The sequence below is a fragment of the Colletotrichum costaricense genome, assembly GCF_030867565.1.
Source record: "Colletotrichum costaricense strain IMI 309622 chromosome Unknown Scaffold_9.1, whole genome shotgun sequence".
NCBI classification, from domain to species: domain Eukaryota; kingdom Fungi; phylum Ascomycota; class Sordariomycetes; order Glomerellales; family Glomerellaceae; genus Colletotrichum; species Colletotrichum costaricense.
Genome location: NW_026848238.1, coordinates 730,931 through 745,389, shown reverse-complemented (window position 1 = coordinate 745,389; position 14,459 = coordinate 730,931). Strand labels below are relative to the sequence as shown.

At 54.9% G+C, this 14,459-nt stretch overlaps 5 protein-coding genes across 5 annotated transcripts; 3 read left to right on the top strand and 2 right to left on the bottom strand.

Annotated features, from left to right (window-relative positions):
• Positions 1–2,592: 2,592 nt before the first annotated feature.
• CCOS01_09078 (uncharacterized protein) lies at positions 2,593–2,817 on the top strand (the record flags this gene model as incomplete). Its single annotated transcript, XM_060457238.1, has 1 exon — positions 2,593–2,817. One exon carries the CDS (start codon positions 2,593–2,595, stop codon positions 2,815–2,817), a length of 225 nt encoding a protein of 74 aa, XP_060311938.1.
• A 2,722-nt stretch (positions 2,818–5,539) lies between these two features.
• Positions 5,540–7,134, top strand: CCOS01_09077 (major facilitator superfamily transporter; the record flags this gene model as incomplete). Its single annotated transcript, XM_060457237.1, has 2 exons — positions 5,540–6,836; positions 6,890–7,134. The coding sequence occupies 2 exons, from the start codon at positions 5,540–5,542 to the stop codon at positions 7,132–7,134; spliced, it is 1,542 nt and encodes a 513-aa protein (XP_060311937.1).
• Positions 7,135–7,393: 259 nt separating this feature from the next.
• CCOS01_09076 (uncharacterized protein) lies at positions 7,394–11,484 on the bottom strand (the record flags this gene model as incomplete). Its single annotated transcript, XM_060457236.1, has 2 exons — positions 7,394–11,217; positions 11,271–11,484. 2 exons carry the CDS (start codon positions 11,482–11,484, stop codon positions 7,394–7,396), a joined length of 4,038 nt encoding a protein of 1,345 aa, XP_060311936.1.
• A 227-nt stretch (positions 11,485–11,711) lies between these two features.
• Positions 11,712–11,921, bottom strand: CCOS01_09075 (uncharacterized protein; the record flags this gene model as incomplete). The annotated part of the gene is made up of 1 exon (XM_060457235.1): positions 11,712–11,921. The coding sequence occupies one exon, from the start codon at positions 11,919–11,921 to the stop codon at positions 11,712–11,714; it is 210 nt and encodes a 69-aa protein (XP_060311935.1).
• A 1,667-nt stretch (positions 11,922–13,588) lies between these two features.
• On the top strand, positions 13,589–13,840 carry CCOS01_09074 (uncharacterized protein; the record flags this gene model as incomplete). The annotated part of the gene is made up of 1 exon (XM_060457234.1): positions 13,589–13,840. The coding sequence occupies one exon, from the start codon at positions 13,589–13,591 to the stop codon at positions 13,838–13,840; it is 252 nt and encodes an 83-aa protein (XP_060311934.1).
• Positions 13,841–14,459: the final 619 nt, after the last annotated feature.

Below are 14,459 nucleotides of genomic sequence, written 5' to 3'. Positions count from 1 at the left end.
ACTTCGCATATATCACGGACTTTACACAACCTACCCGGGTAGAAATTAGCTTCCGCGAGTAAGTCTAATTTCGTAAAGACGGTATTCGTTTGATGGACACAATCAATGTGGTTCGTCTCCAGGCTTGGCAGTCATGTCCTGGGGAGAACTCAGCCTCAGAACTACTCTATCTGTAGAGGCTTGGTCTTGACTCGCCCTGAGGAGAGAAGGTATACCCCTGCTGGGTATGTCGTTATGCGTATGTAATTCGGTGCACGGGATGTCTGTACATGTCCGGCGGCCATTTTTAAGGTTTCTAGGACTAAGAATTGACGGTGAAGAAAATATGATTATGTGGGAGGCCGGCGGGATTCTTCACCTGGTTTGGGCCAATTTGATAATGGCACTGCAGATCCATCGGTAACATAGTCCTTAATCTCATTCATCGCTCTCCGACTTGCAATGTCTGTTGACGCTTCAAAGCCCCCCGTGAGGATTGAGGCCCAGGAACGGCCGACAAGTCATGCGATACTGCGGGTCTACCATCCTACAAAGAAAATAAGAAGACTGAAGGAACATTTCATCCCTGGTCATACTGTCTCGGGCGTTGTAAAGACAGCAGCATGAGGCGAAATCAAAGTAAGTGGAAAGTCTACATTTGCCGGTGGCTGCGCAAGACTGTGTCGCCAGCCCGAAGCAAGATAGTGGAGAGGGATGGCCTCTGACGGAGGTTTCGGGGGCCGGAGATTCGGTTAGGCTCCGGCCCTCCGATCCCGGGAAGGTCACCGCCCGGACACAGACGGCCGGCAGCTTAGAGCGGTGCCTGGAGAGGGACTGGAGGCCAAGTGAATCGCAGCAAGTCTAGAATTTGCAGATTTCCTGCTTCAGAATGGAGTATCCATCTAATGGTGCACTGGCTCGGCGCCGTAGGGCAAAGACTCTATTTTTTCAAGAATTTGCTCCTTTTCGAGCCCCACGACTTCCCCCCTCCCACTGTTAAAGAGAACGTGGAACAAAAGGCTACGTGAAGGAAACCATCGGACCAACGTTAGCCTTGTTTGGTAGCGACTATGATCTCTTGGGAACATGGAGCAAGGCAAGTATCGACGATCATCTAATGGAGCACCAAATTGCTACATGTTTCGACGGATATGGAAGCCGGGCCCCAGCGGGACGAGGAGGGGATGCCAGGTTTGAGGACGTCAAAGCACCGGTGCCGGAGACGTGAGGTGTCAGTCAATCACTGCTTCGATGATCTGCCTGTTCGGAGTCTGGCAGTTGGACTCCGCTTGAAAGAACGACCGGAAAGTTCAAGAACATCTAGACTCGGCGGAGGGATTTGCTTCCGGGACCGGAGGGCCGGATGAGACTCACATCGCCGATGCCGTGATGTGCCCTTGACGAATCGTCAGCGAGTTAGAAGTAACATGGGTGGCATGATAAAGTTGGATCAAGATGTAGTCGCCTGTCACGCAATACCCAGCTCCATGGAACAGGAAACACCTCGCGCCGGGAACTTGAAAGATTGGGCACGCCTCTTTGGACCTTCAGCGGGTTGGATACAGTGGGTTCGGATACCGGATGGACCCTGAAGAAGTCTACTGCAAATGTCACATTGATGGGCGAGACATCAACGGGCGGCCGTTGTAACTTGCGCCGTGGTCTGCCAGAGCCATTGTTTGGGGATGGAAAGGACCGTGGAGACTTGGACGATGGGATGGGTGGGGATGTAACCTTTGGGTTGTGTGGGGTAAAGGGAAGTAACGGTCAGATACGTCTGGGGAGAGATGGATAGATATCTGTGGTTACGTCCAGATATCAGATACAGGTCTCGTGGGATGGAAGACTGGCAGGTCGGTTCCCAAGGCGTGGACCAAGTTCTAGCTTGAGATTCTGCAACCGAGCAACAGCGGGTGGCTTGATTGAGGATGGCCATAGTGAGAGGATCTGGCTCGGAGTATTCAGATCGAGTCGATTGCTGACACACCTTCCGACCTGGACGTCGACATAGAGATGAGCCTTGATTGCCATTCTAACGTACGGAAGACTGAAAGCTGACACTCTGCCCAAATGCTGCTGTGTGACAGCGCAGATAGTCTGAAGTAGAATCAAAGTAGCAAGTAAGGTAGGGCGGGAAACGTGTGCGATGCAAGAATCTTATCTGTGTAACGAACCCACGAGGAGGAAGACTGGAGCAGGCGACTGGAGCAAGAGCCTATCAGTCCCGTCGTGTCGCCGATGCAACTGGCCGGTTCCCAGGCCGTGGGCACGGTCAGGTCAGCTCCTGCTCCGTAACACGTCTTAGACGTGGGAGCACGGGTTATTCCCGACAGTCTTGAAGGACGGAAGTCTGGGGAATAGCTTTGGCCAAGGCGCGAGTTAGACATCTATAGGCAGTAGGCATCTGTATCGAATCTCCAATCTGCAGACGACCATTGTAGCCGAAGCCACAAGCTTCTTCTTCCCGTCTGGCAGCTACGTGTTGTGTGGTCCCCTCTTTTCTCTGTTCGCTTCTTTCCAATTTTTTTTTCTTTTTTTGAGTTTCAATCTCAGGGAAACGTTACATGCACCTCTCCATCCTGCACGGACCTCAGATGGCAGGGGGCAGGGACGATGCCTAGCGCGCTGGTTGGTCGACGCTTGTCTATCTTGGCTCTGGGCGCCACTTTAAAAATCTCTCCGCACGGGGGAAGGTGTGGTGGTGTGGTGGCTATTGCTTCTGTTTTTACCACTGTGTTTGTTATGTGGAGGGAAGGCACGAGATCAAAAAGCATAGGTAGTGTTTTGATATTAGCACTCGGCCATTTACAGATCCCTATGGCAGACTCGGGGAAGTAGAGTATATAGGAATGTCAACCTCGTATTCTACCTTATCACTACCCTGAGATGAATCAACATCAGCCGCATGCCGTGGACCGCAGGATGAATCCATTCGCACTCGCTGTGATGCGTGCTGCTGTCAGCACTCGATGCGTCTTCGGCACTGAAAAGGCACAGTGCGGGCGGCCGGCAGGTGATGGATGCATGTCATCTCTCCTTCTCCTTCCCCAAACGGCCGAGGCACAGGAGTCCATAAGCCAATTACGATCAGAGTCTCCGAGATGGAAGGAAGCGCCACCTCGTGACCTCCCGAACTGTTGACCAATCAGATACCCCAAGACATCGGCCCTTTGTCGTGGGGCTTATCGATTGGGGTAGAGTGGGGACGCAACGAACCATGAATTTCGTTGATGAATTTCGCTTCTTTCTCCCGGCGCGGCACACATGTCAAAACAAATAAGCACCTCAGATTGCTTCCTGCAAGTGACGGTAGGCGACTTGAGATGAAACATGACGAGAATTGGGGCAAACAACAAGTTGGAATCACTATCACGAAAGACTCATTCAAGCAAGAAAGAATGGCTCCTGTGGTGTAACACGGCCTCAGATACCAGCTAGGGGCCTCTGCAGATGTGGTGTGATGCGAGAGGGAGGTTGGCCCAGTCAGTCAGCAACAATGGAACTTTGACAACGCGAATGTCTCAATTTCAACTTCCAGCCGTCGTCTATCACCCATTCTCCCTACCTTATTCGCAGGTTGGAACGAATACCGTCGTTGGAGCCTCCACCTCGTGATACCTCGCGTTGCCGTGAACAGCCGCTCTTCGCCCTGGCTTAGGCCGCCACCGCCTGCCGTCCAGCGCCGTTGAAGTTTGTCTAAATTTGGACTGCGTCTTTCTTTGATTGATTGTTGTTTGACTCGACAATGCCATACGGGTATCTCAGACCAGACCCGACTTCTAAGATTCCGCAACTATCAATGTCAAGAAGATATCAGGTCTGACCGACTGATTGCTCACGCATCCATCATTCGGCACTGACCGGGCCGGAGTCTTTCTTATCAACACTGGACCTTCAAGCTTCAGGTCCACGGCCAGGTCTCCGAACCGAAATCTCCCCATCCGTATCTGTGGATTACCCGGTTCAGTCAATCGCATCCCTGTGCAGTGGCTCCTCTCAACCCATCGGCTGTTTCCCCCGTTGCCCAGCGGCGGCGCCAGATCCTGGTTTGGTTTCCCCATGCTCCACACCATCAGTCAATTCTGCTGTCACCTTTGAATTGGCATTATCATCTTTGACAAGCAAACTTTGGCGCACTTCTACCAGTGCCTGGTGGCTGTCGAGTGTTGCTAGTTGAAGAGCCGTATCTAAGCCTCCAAGGTAGGCCACTGCCTCTGACTGTCACGTAGCTTGCCACTCCATCCTACCACCTTTCTTTTGACACCACCACACTGACACATTGGAGACGCCTTACTCTCAGCCCATCTATCAAACCTGGTCCAAGGTCTCTCGTTCATGGCGCTGATAGGCACCTCGGTCACACGTCAGATGGAACGCACACGAGAAAGGCGACTCCTTCCTGAGTTCCCATTGCTACCTTACCTGAGCTGACCGTGCCTTCCCCTCCGTTGCTAGAGCGGTCGACTGGGGCAGCTCCTTCCTGCCAGTGCCTTCTTGCCAGTAATCTCCCGCCTCCTGCCATCTAAGGTGCCGTGGCGCGTGTGAGGTGCCTTCCCCCAAATTCTCACCTGCTGCGTACCCCGTACCCGTCCCGTCCCATTCGGGCGTTGGCGCCACCTTCCTTAGCTCTGCACATCTTCTCCCTGAGTCCCTCCTTCCCATCGTCTCACACCTCACACACCTCACACACCCATCACCCGTGAACACGCTTTCCCGTTTGCCATCTACGCCCCCGGCTGTCGGCTGCTTTCCTTCGCACCTGAGGTATCCTTCCATCTGCACCTGCCCTGCGTCTGAACATCGAGTCCTCAAAGCTTCTCGATTATTAAGTTATTTTTGTATGCAAAAAGAAACACCCGACACTGTTTGCTCTTGCCATCTTCCAATCTCGTCCTGTCTTCCCGTATCACGGTTTGGTTAGCGGCGATAAACAAATTGGCAGATACGGTAAGGTACCTTACCTTACTTCACTACCATCTTTCTTCTCTTTCCCCTCCATCAACACCCTTCTTCCATCTTCAACATCACCAAGTCAACAAATCAACCCCGGCTACCCTACCTACGGATACCACCTCCATCATCCTCACACCCTCCACCCGACTTTCTCCCAGTCTCCGCCCCCCCTTGTCATCTTTTTCGCACCCGCCACGCCTCACCCTGGCACGTCGGGACCGCGACCTTGACCAAAGCTCCACCCACGATCATCGCCCAGTGCAACTGCAACCTGCAGCCCGATAAACCGTCCCATAAAGAAGCTGCACACCTCCCCCAGGACCCTTCTAGTCTTCGCTCGCCCGTCTCATTCTTTCAGTCCAGTCTCTCCAGACCAAAACTCATCGAACCGAGCCTTGCGCCTGCGCTACTTTGGGCCCCCATCACCCATCGTCTGGCACGATTGAGTTTCCAGTCTGCGACACTTTGAGAGAGAGAAGCACCAAGCGGCAGCCACACACCACCGGCCCCAATCCCTCCCGTCCCGCCAAGGCGCAACGACGCTCCGTCAACCTCAACGTCTGTCCTCAAAACCTCTCCACCTCTTCAACTCCACACCACCGCCAAGATGTCCTCTGTCGACGAGAAACACGCTCCTGAGCCCGCGGCCGCGGCCGATGTCGAGCCCGCCACCGCCGCCCCGACAACAACCGCTGTTGACGGCCCCGTTCCCCGCCCTGCCGGCTTCATGTATCGTGGCTTCCGTATTGCTGGCAAGGAGCTCTGGTACGCTTCGCCCCGCATCCAGCTCTTCATGGTCTCCTTCGTCTGCTTCCTCTGCCCCGGAATGTTCAATGCTCTCGGTGGTCTCGGTGGCGGTGGTCAGGTTTCCACAAAGGCCTCCAACGATGCCAACACGGCCTTGTACTCCACCTTTGCCGTCGCCGCCTTCTTCGCCGGTACCTTTGCCAACCGTCTCGGTCTCCGTCTGACTCTCAGCTTGGGTGGCTTGGGCTACTGCATCTACGCCGCTTCGTTCCTGTCCTACTCTCACAACCAGAACGAAGGCTTCGTCATTTTCGCCGGTGCCTTCCTCGGTGTGTGCGCTGGTCTCTTGTGGACTGGCCAGGGTGCCATCATGATGTCCTACCCCTCTGAAAAGGAAAAGGGACGCTACATCTCCTGGTTTTGGATGATCTTCAACCTCGGCGCTGTCATCGGTGCTCTTATCCCCCTCGGCCAGAACATCAACACAACATCGCGAAGCACCGTTACTGACGGCACCTACGCTGCCTTCATTGTACTTATGTTGCTCGGTGCCATTCTTGCTCTCTTCATGTGCGATGTGCCCAAGATCATTCGTGAGGACGGCTCCAAGGTAATTGTCATGAAGAACCCTTCTTGGCAGTCTGAGTTCAAGGGCTTGTGGGAGACTCTGGCCCAAGACCCGTGGATCATCCTTCTGTTCCCCATGTTCTTCACCTCCAACGTCTTCTACACCTACCAGACCAACGACATGAACGCCCCTCACTTCAACACCCGCACTCGCTCGCTCAACAACCTGTTGTACTGGTCTTCCCAAATCATCGGTGCTCTCATCTTTGGCTACGCCCTTGACTTCCCCAAGGTCCGCCGTAGTGTGCGCGCAAAGGCCTCCTACATTACGCTTTTCGTCTTGACCATGGCTATCTGGGGTGGTGGGTACGCATGGCAGAAGAAGCAGGCTCCTCGCGGCGAAATTGAGGGCAACTTGGACTACCCCACCATTGACTGGACCGACGGCGGCGAGGCTTACATTGGTCCCATGTTCTTGTACATGTTTTACGGGTTCTTCGATGCCTGCTGGCAGACGAGCATCTACTGGTACATGGGTGCCCTTTCCAACTCTTCCCGCAAGGCTGCCAACCTGGCTGGTTTCTACAAGGGTAAGTCACGCGTTCTTCCACTGTTTTGACGCATTCATACTGACATGGTACAGGCATTCAATCCGCCGGCGCTGCCGTCTTCTGGCGTCTCGATGGTGTCCAAACCGAGTACAACACCATCTTCGGCGCTACCTGGGGTTGCCTTGCTGGTGCCCTCGTTATTGGTGCGCCCATCATCTTCTTGAAGATTAAGGACACTGTCACCGTTGAGGAGGATCTCAAGTTCTCTGACGAGACCATTGCGGACGTTGCTGCCCCGGGTACGGTCGACACCAAGTTGGAGAAGGAGGTCGCGTAAACTGTTGTGCTGAAGCGAAACTGGGGGCGATGCCTGCATGATATCCACGGGAGTTGCTGGGGATTTTACGTTGACGAGAGATGAAGATACCATGATGTGCTATGCGCATTGGATGTTGTAATGTTGGATTAGGTCCGTTTATATGTAATGACAAGGCTTTATCAAGTCACATCCGGTCATAATTGCATGTTGGTGGTAGTCTGCTGCAAGCTTTACTCATCTATGTATGTCTTTTGTCTATCATGATACAGCGTTTGTCTCATACATACCCCCGATGTCTATCCTCCACCTCCTCGCCGCCATACCCCCCGCCACCCGGCGTATTGACCTGGATATACTCGCCTTCCTTAAGGTTGATAATCGCCTTTCCGCCAAGATTAATCTTTTCCATTCCTCCCTCCTCATTAAACAAGAACGCATAGTTCTCCCCCTTTTGTCCCGGCCCGCCGCCAGCCATACCCCAGGGTCTATACACCCTCCGATCCGAAAGAATACTAAACTTGAGCGGAATACGCGCCTGGATCTCGCGGGTGATTCCATCACCTCCACGATGCTTCCCAACACCACCGCTGCCTCTGCGGATACCGTAGGACTTGACAAGCACAGCCGTCCGCTTCTCAATGACCTCCGCGTCCGTCTGGCGCGTATTCGTAGAATGCACGTGCGTCGAGTGCTCACCGTCGTACCCTGCCCCCGCACCCACCCCGCCGCCGATACTCTCCCCGTAATTCCACCCCTTGACGATTACTCCGGTCTCCGGGTCCCGCCCGCCCATGCCCCAGCCGAAACTGTTCGCGCACCCCTGGCTCGCGCTGTGTGTCCCGAACGCGCGGAGGATGACGTCGATGACGCGCTGCGAGGCGAGTGTGCTGCCGCAGATGGCGACGCCGGGGCCGGGGTTCAGGACGGAGCCTTGCGGTGGGAGGACGATGTCTACAGGGTTCAGGCAGCCTTGGTTTAGGGGGATGTCGAGGCCGACTAGGCTTCGGATGGTGTAGATTATGGCGGAGTGGGTGATGGAGACGGGGCAGTTGTAGTTTCCCCAGATTTGGGGGCCCGAGAGGGAGAAGTCGTAGGTTGCGGTGCCGGTTTCGGGGGCGATTGTGATGTTCACGTGGAGGGGTGTGCCGTCGTCCAGGTGGTCCGTCGCGGAGAGACCGGTCGGGTGGGAGGCGGCTAGGGATTTGAAGTAGGTTCTGACGGCGGTTTCTGCGTTGGCTTGGATGGCGGACATGTACTTGTGCACCACAGCGACGCCCTGCCTCCCCTCGCCTTGCTCGGCGCAGAGTTTCCGGAGGAGGAGGATGCCGCGTTGGTTCGCGGATGTCTGGGCCTTCAGGTCCGAGATGTTGTCGGCGAGACGGCGGGAGGTGGAGCAGCCTGGGAGAGAACCTGCTTTCTCGAAGGCGGCGATGACGTCGGACTCGAGGAAGTGGCCGCGGGAGACGATCTTGAGGGTGGGTACGTTGAGGCCTTCTTCCCAGAGTTGGCGGGACTCAGGCATCATTGAGGTTATGCCTTTGCCGCCAATGTCTGTGTGGTGGCCGCGGGAGGCGACGTAGAAGGCGATTTCTTGGCTGGATGTTTCGTCACTGTCTGGCTTGTCGGCGGAGGGTGATCCGGTATCAACAAAGACGGGCGTGACGACGGTCAGATCTGGTAGATGGGTGCCGCCCCATTGCGGGTGGTTCGTGAGGAGGACGTCGCCGGGCTGGAGGCGGCCTTTCCAGTGGCGGTGTTGTTCCTGGATGGCGAATTGCATGGAGCCGAGGTGGATGGGGATATGGGGCGCGTTGGCGACGAGTTTGCCTTCGGGTGAGAAGATTGCGCAGGAGAAGTCGAGGCGTTCTTTGATCGATGTGGAGATTGCGGTGCGTTGAAGGGTGGTGCCCATTTGTTCTGCGATGGCCATGAAGCGGTGGGCGAAGACGGAGAGGAGGATTGGGTCCGTCGTTTCTGGTGTCGCGGTCTGGGGTGCCGGTGTTGGTGTTGTGGAAGTGGAGAGGGGTGATGTTGATGAAGCTATTGTGGAAGTTTGCTTCTCGAGGAGGACATGGGAGGAGAGGATGTACGCGCTGAACGTCGGCGATACAAAGATTGTCTGCGTCTGGTCGATGAGCAGAGCTGGTCCCTCGATTACGACGCCTTTGAGAACTTCATCCAGACGATACACGCCCGTCTCGCGCCACCCGCCGTTGATGTAAACCCTCTGCTTCATGCGCGGCTCTGGAGCGGCAGCTACACCACCGCTAGCACCGCTCCTCCTATCCGCGAGCTCCTGAGTCGCAGACGTCTCCCGCATCCCGAACGCGCTCCCGGCCGCGCTGCCTGTCCCGCGGACCTTGATCGACTCAATGACGATGTCTCGGTCCATCGAGAAGGCAAACTCGCGGAGGTGCGTGGCTTTGAAGCTCCCTGCATAGTCACCATCCTCGGGGCGGGAGATTGTTAGGTTGGTATCGGTGCCAAAGTACCGCAGCACAAGACTCTCGTCAAAGACCAGAGAAGTCTCATCCGCACCCTGGGATACTAACTCTTGCGTCACCTTTTCCTTCAGCGCAGCTAGACGGTCAGCGACGTGGGATGCTACCGTTCCTTGTACGGCGCTATCGCTGTGTTTGAATTTCGCGCCGTACGGCTCGAGGGTCTCGCTCTGTAGCTCTGCCTGGGCGATGCCGTATGCCGAAAGCAGAGAGGAGAACTTGTGGATCAAGATGCGGCGGATGCCGAGTTTATCGGCAATCTCGCAGGCGTGCTGCCCGCCTGCGCCGCCAAAGGAGACGAGGTTGTGGTTCTCGGGGGCGAAGCCGCGGGCTTCTGTTGCGTTGCGGATGGGACGGGCCATTGTTTCGTTTGCGACGTCTAGGAAGCCTAGGGCTACGTCGTGTGGCTGGAGAGTCTGGTTCGTCTGGTCGTTGAACTCTTCCGTAATTTGTTTGAACTTCTCTTCGACCACGGCGGTATCGAGCGGCTCAGAGGCGGACGGTCCAAAGATGGAAGGGAAGGAAGACGGAACAAGACGCCCAAGGAAGAGATTCGCGTCAGTGACGGTCAAAGGCCCATTCTTGCGGTAACATGCCGGTCCCGGGTGCGCGCCGGCGCTCTCAGGTCCTACAGCTAAGAGACCGTTGCGCGCAAAGAGGATCGAGCCGCCGCCAGCTGCTACGGTCGCGATGTTGAGCATGGGCGTGGTGATTGTGCGGCCAGCGATGGAGGTTTCGGTAAGGTAGTCGTACTTCCCATCGTACCGCGAGACGTCGGTGCTGGTACCACCCATATCGAGGCCGATGACAGGCGTGCCGTCCTGAGGGTCATAGCAGGACCTCGCAATGCCGACGACGCCGCCTGCGGGACCGCTCAGGAGTGCCTCATTGCCGCGGAAGCGGGAGGCTGCTTTTAGGCCGCCGTCGGAGCACATAAAGTCTACGCGGCGTGGCGGAGCGTTGGGGAGGAAGCCTGTGTGGAAGGAGGCGACATAGCGCTGGATGACGGGGTAGAGGTAGGCTTCTGAGCATGTTGAGGTACTGCGGTTGAGAAATTTGATGGTGGGAGAGGTTGATGACGAGGTTGTCACGTAAGAGAAGTCGAACTCGGGAGAGCGGGCGAGGGAGGCGACGAGGTCTTCGTGGGCGGGATAGAGGTAGGCGTGCATGAAGGAGATTGCGACGGAGGTGTAGCCTGCATCTTTGAGGGCGCGGAGTTGGGAGCGGATGAGATCTGGGTCTGGGCGGCGGAGGATGCGGATTAGATCGCCGTTTGGTGTACTGACGAGGTCTCCTTCTCGGGGAGTAGTTGATGAGGATGAGGTTGGTGATGATACTGAGGCGGACTTGAGAGCGGCTTCCTTGTCTAGTGGCGTTGGATTGAGATCGTAGTCTGCCGGCACGACGCGCTCATCGATCTCAACGACGGTCGAGTGTAAAGCCGTGGGCTTGCGAATGTTGAGATCAAAGAGTTTCGGACGGGACTGATCGCCGATGACGCAGACATCTTTGAAGCCTTTGGTGGTGAGGAAGGCGAAGCGCTCGCCCTTGTGTTCTAAGAGAGCATTTGTCGCGACTGTGGTGCCGATGCGGCATGATGCTAGGAAAGTGTTAGAAACAAGATTGAAGAGAGTTGATTAAATGAGTATGCACCGATGCGCGACCCATCAAGTTTTTGGCCGATGGGGATGGGCTTCCCCTCCACGAATTCGAGGACGCGCCTGATGGCTTCTGTTGGGGCGTCAGGGTAGTTTGCCGGGTCTTCGGAGAGGAGTTTGAAGATGAGGGGTTCACGGCCGTCAATTTCGGCAATGACGTCGCAGAATGTGCCGCCGCGGTCGATTGAGACTCTGATGTCGGCGGCCATGATGCTCAGGAGAGTTTGGCAGTTCCTCGTGGTGTTGATTCTCAGATGAGTTTTGGCCGTGAGTCAGGACTTAGGGATTCAAGATAATTTTTCAGTGAGTGCTCATAATTGAGAGTGAGCTGAAGTGCACAAGAACTCGCTTAATTCCAGCCTTCAAGAATGTGGTTTATGAGCGGACATGAGTAGAACTCATCAGCATATATAAGAGAATGTCATGAGAAGTCTCATTAGTCTTGCCGTTCCTTGCGGCAATTGATACCGAGTGTCTGGTGGGAGGGTCCGCCGATTCCGCCCCTCCTCAGACTATTCACAAAATAAACAAGCGTCTGCTGGTCGGGCGTGTCGGGCGGCACGATTACGTGCGACCGGACGCCATCCGCCTTCTGCAGATCCAGCGTCGGGTCGTCTCCGACAAAGACTCTACTTCGCCAGCTCATGCTTATCGCCCGTCAAGTGAAATCGGCTAAATGGGTTCGGTATTGTGTCTACATTTCAAGAGGTTCATCTGGCGGGAACGAGTTTACATACGATTGCGCCATTGATTCCACAGAATGCGCGCCTTAAGTCATCCCCGGATGTTTGCCCCGGGGGACGGGTCGATCATGACCCCTCTCATAAGTTACGTGAGCACCGCGGTGTCCGGCTTCCGAGGCCGGAACCAGGGTGCGCCGCCGTCTGTCAACCGGAGCTTTCCTGTTATGTTTGCGAAGAGCAGAATGCTTGAGCTAAGTTTTGGAGATCGCGTGGCAAGTATCGTTCAGTTCGGACGGAATAACGTGGGAGACTGAGTCGAAGGCTAAAAGACACGCCGATCACTCAAGAAACATGGCAGTCTCGGGCAGACAACCTTGTTAGGCACTCTCGTGGCACACAACTCTGCGCCCGCCTTTATCACTGTTGGGCTCTCCCTTCGATGAGTTTGTCAACTGAGAGCAGCTCAAACGCCATTGTGTCCCTGAGATGGGTTTTTGTGGCAGCAATACTGTGTGCACTGGACTGGAACTCAACAACTTCGAACATTTCCACTAAACTCGGCAATGTGCGTTTGCAACATCGCTTGGGTCAACAGAATCACTGGCTACGATGTGATCTATCTTCTGCCATCTACCTCACCTCATGATAACACTCGATTCTCGTTTCCGGCGAATCAACTGGCAACAAAGTGTTGTTAGCAGTCGACTCAGAATATGCACGTTGAATCTCCCGACTTTTTGCGACTGACTCGGCGCGTTGTGGGCTGACGTGAAGAGAGCCCGGAGGCCTACACTCTGAGCTCACTGGTTTAGGATCGCTAGACATCACCAAGGTCATACACGAACCTTGAGACTTATCAAAGACTTAGCAAGACTTGCTAATCTTGCTCAACGCGCGCGCCTCGTGGTCCATAGACCCAAACACCTGGAAGCGGCATGACATTTCCGGAGCCCAGTATCCGCAATTGAATCTGGGGAAAGCCTTGGCTACTTTCACTTTCCACCAACGAGCTACCCAGGCAAAGCGCGCCGAGTGAGCCAACGTCCAACAGCGCTCCGCTTTGCAATATAATTAAGTTGCCATTGTCCGTCCGATTGCTTTGTCCGGCAACTGTTTCCCAAGGGAATGCTATACAGACTTAGCTACTAATCAGGGCTGCGAGACACCACGCGTTCAAGTTGAAACGTCACAGTTAATATAAATGGAACGCATGAGAGCAAAGCCACGCCACAGAAGGCCGAAAGTGTTCGTCTCAGCACACGGGTCTTTTTAAGGTTCTCGGTTGGGCGGCACTACGCACCAAGCCCACGGTTCCACGGCGACACCGACTACCCATCCCACTCGGAAGCTCTCGAGTTGCGTCGCTTCGCTTAGGATGGCCTCGAGACATCGGCTCGAGTCAGCGAAATTATGATGCTCTATCAAAGGCTTGGACGGCAGTTGCTCTCCGTGAATCGACGAGAGAAAATTCTATATAAGTAATTGGGTGAACCCTTGAGTGGCGTGATATTTCTCCCTCATCTCAACATCACTCACTCACACAACTGTCTCTCTCGCTATAACTCACTACCAAGTATCAACTTGCCGCCCTTTCGATCTCAATCAATCACCACCATAAACAACAGCCAAAATGCAGTTCCCTACCTTCGCCGTCCTCGCCAGCATCATGGTCGCTGGCGCCTCCGCTCAGGCCACCTACGAGACCGCAAACTACCTGTCCGTTTGCCAGCAGGGCACCAACCTCTTCTGCACGGGCAACACCAACGTCTGCCAGAAGGGCAAGACGGACACCTTTGACGCCAAGGCTACCAAGGCCAACGAGGAAGCCTGCAAGGGCCTTCAGCGCGGCAACAGCTGCACGCAGACTGTCGCTTGCGTCTAAATTCTCTGGACCAAGTTCGTTTCTTTGATCATTCTCAAGCGATGAGGGAGGAATAGATTGTTTTCGGCATGGTTGATGGCGTTGTTGTTTAGCATAAGCATTGGCGAGGAAAGGGGTCGGCCGCGAAATGGGGCACCCGCTGCATCAAGATCGCAAGTGAGAACGGCCAGCCTGAATTGGACTTCGCATCTTATCATGAAGATGGCGCACTCGAACAAATAAAAGCATACTTCTCGCACTTCTGACTCCCATCGTACCTAAGTGAAGTGCAATGTCCCTTGTAATAGGTTGCCTTACCTCTGAGCGAGCAGACATTCTACCTATCTAGGAGTCTCGGGGACCGCGAGCACAGAGCTAGTGTTTGTTGATAGGCGAGTTCGAGTCGTGCGAATCGAGGAGCTTCACTCTTGACATCCCACCCGAAAGCCGTGTTACAAGACCCGTTGTTTTCCTCCGGATCTTGCTAGATGCCTAACTGCTATTGGAAAGAATTCAAAGTTTAAAAAAAGTCTTGGATCGGTTGGACCCCGCTTTATCTTCAGAACGTTTCCCAGTTCCCACCACGTTTGTTGCAGTCCTAGCGTCGTGGTCTGATACTCCATCAATCCAGTGAAGATCT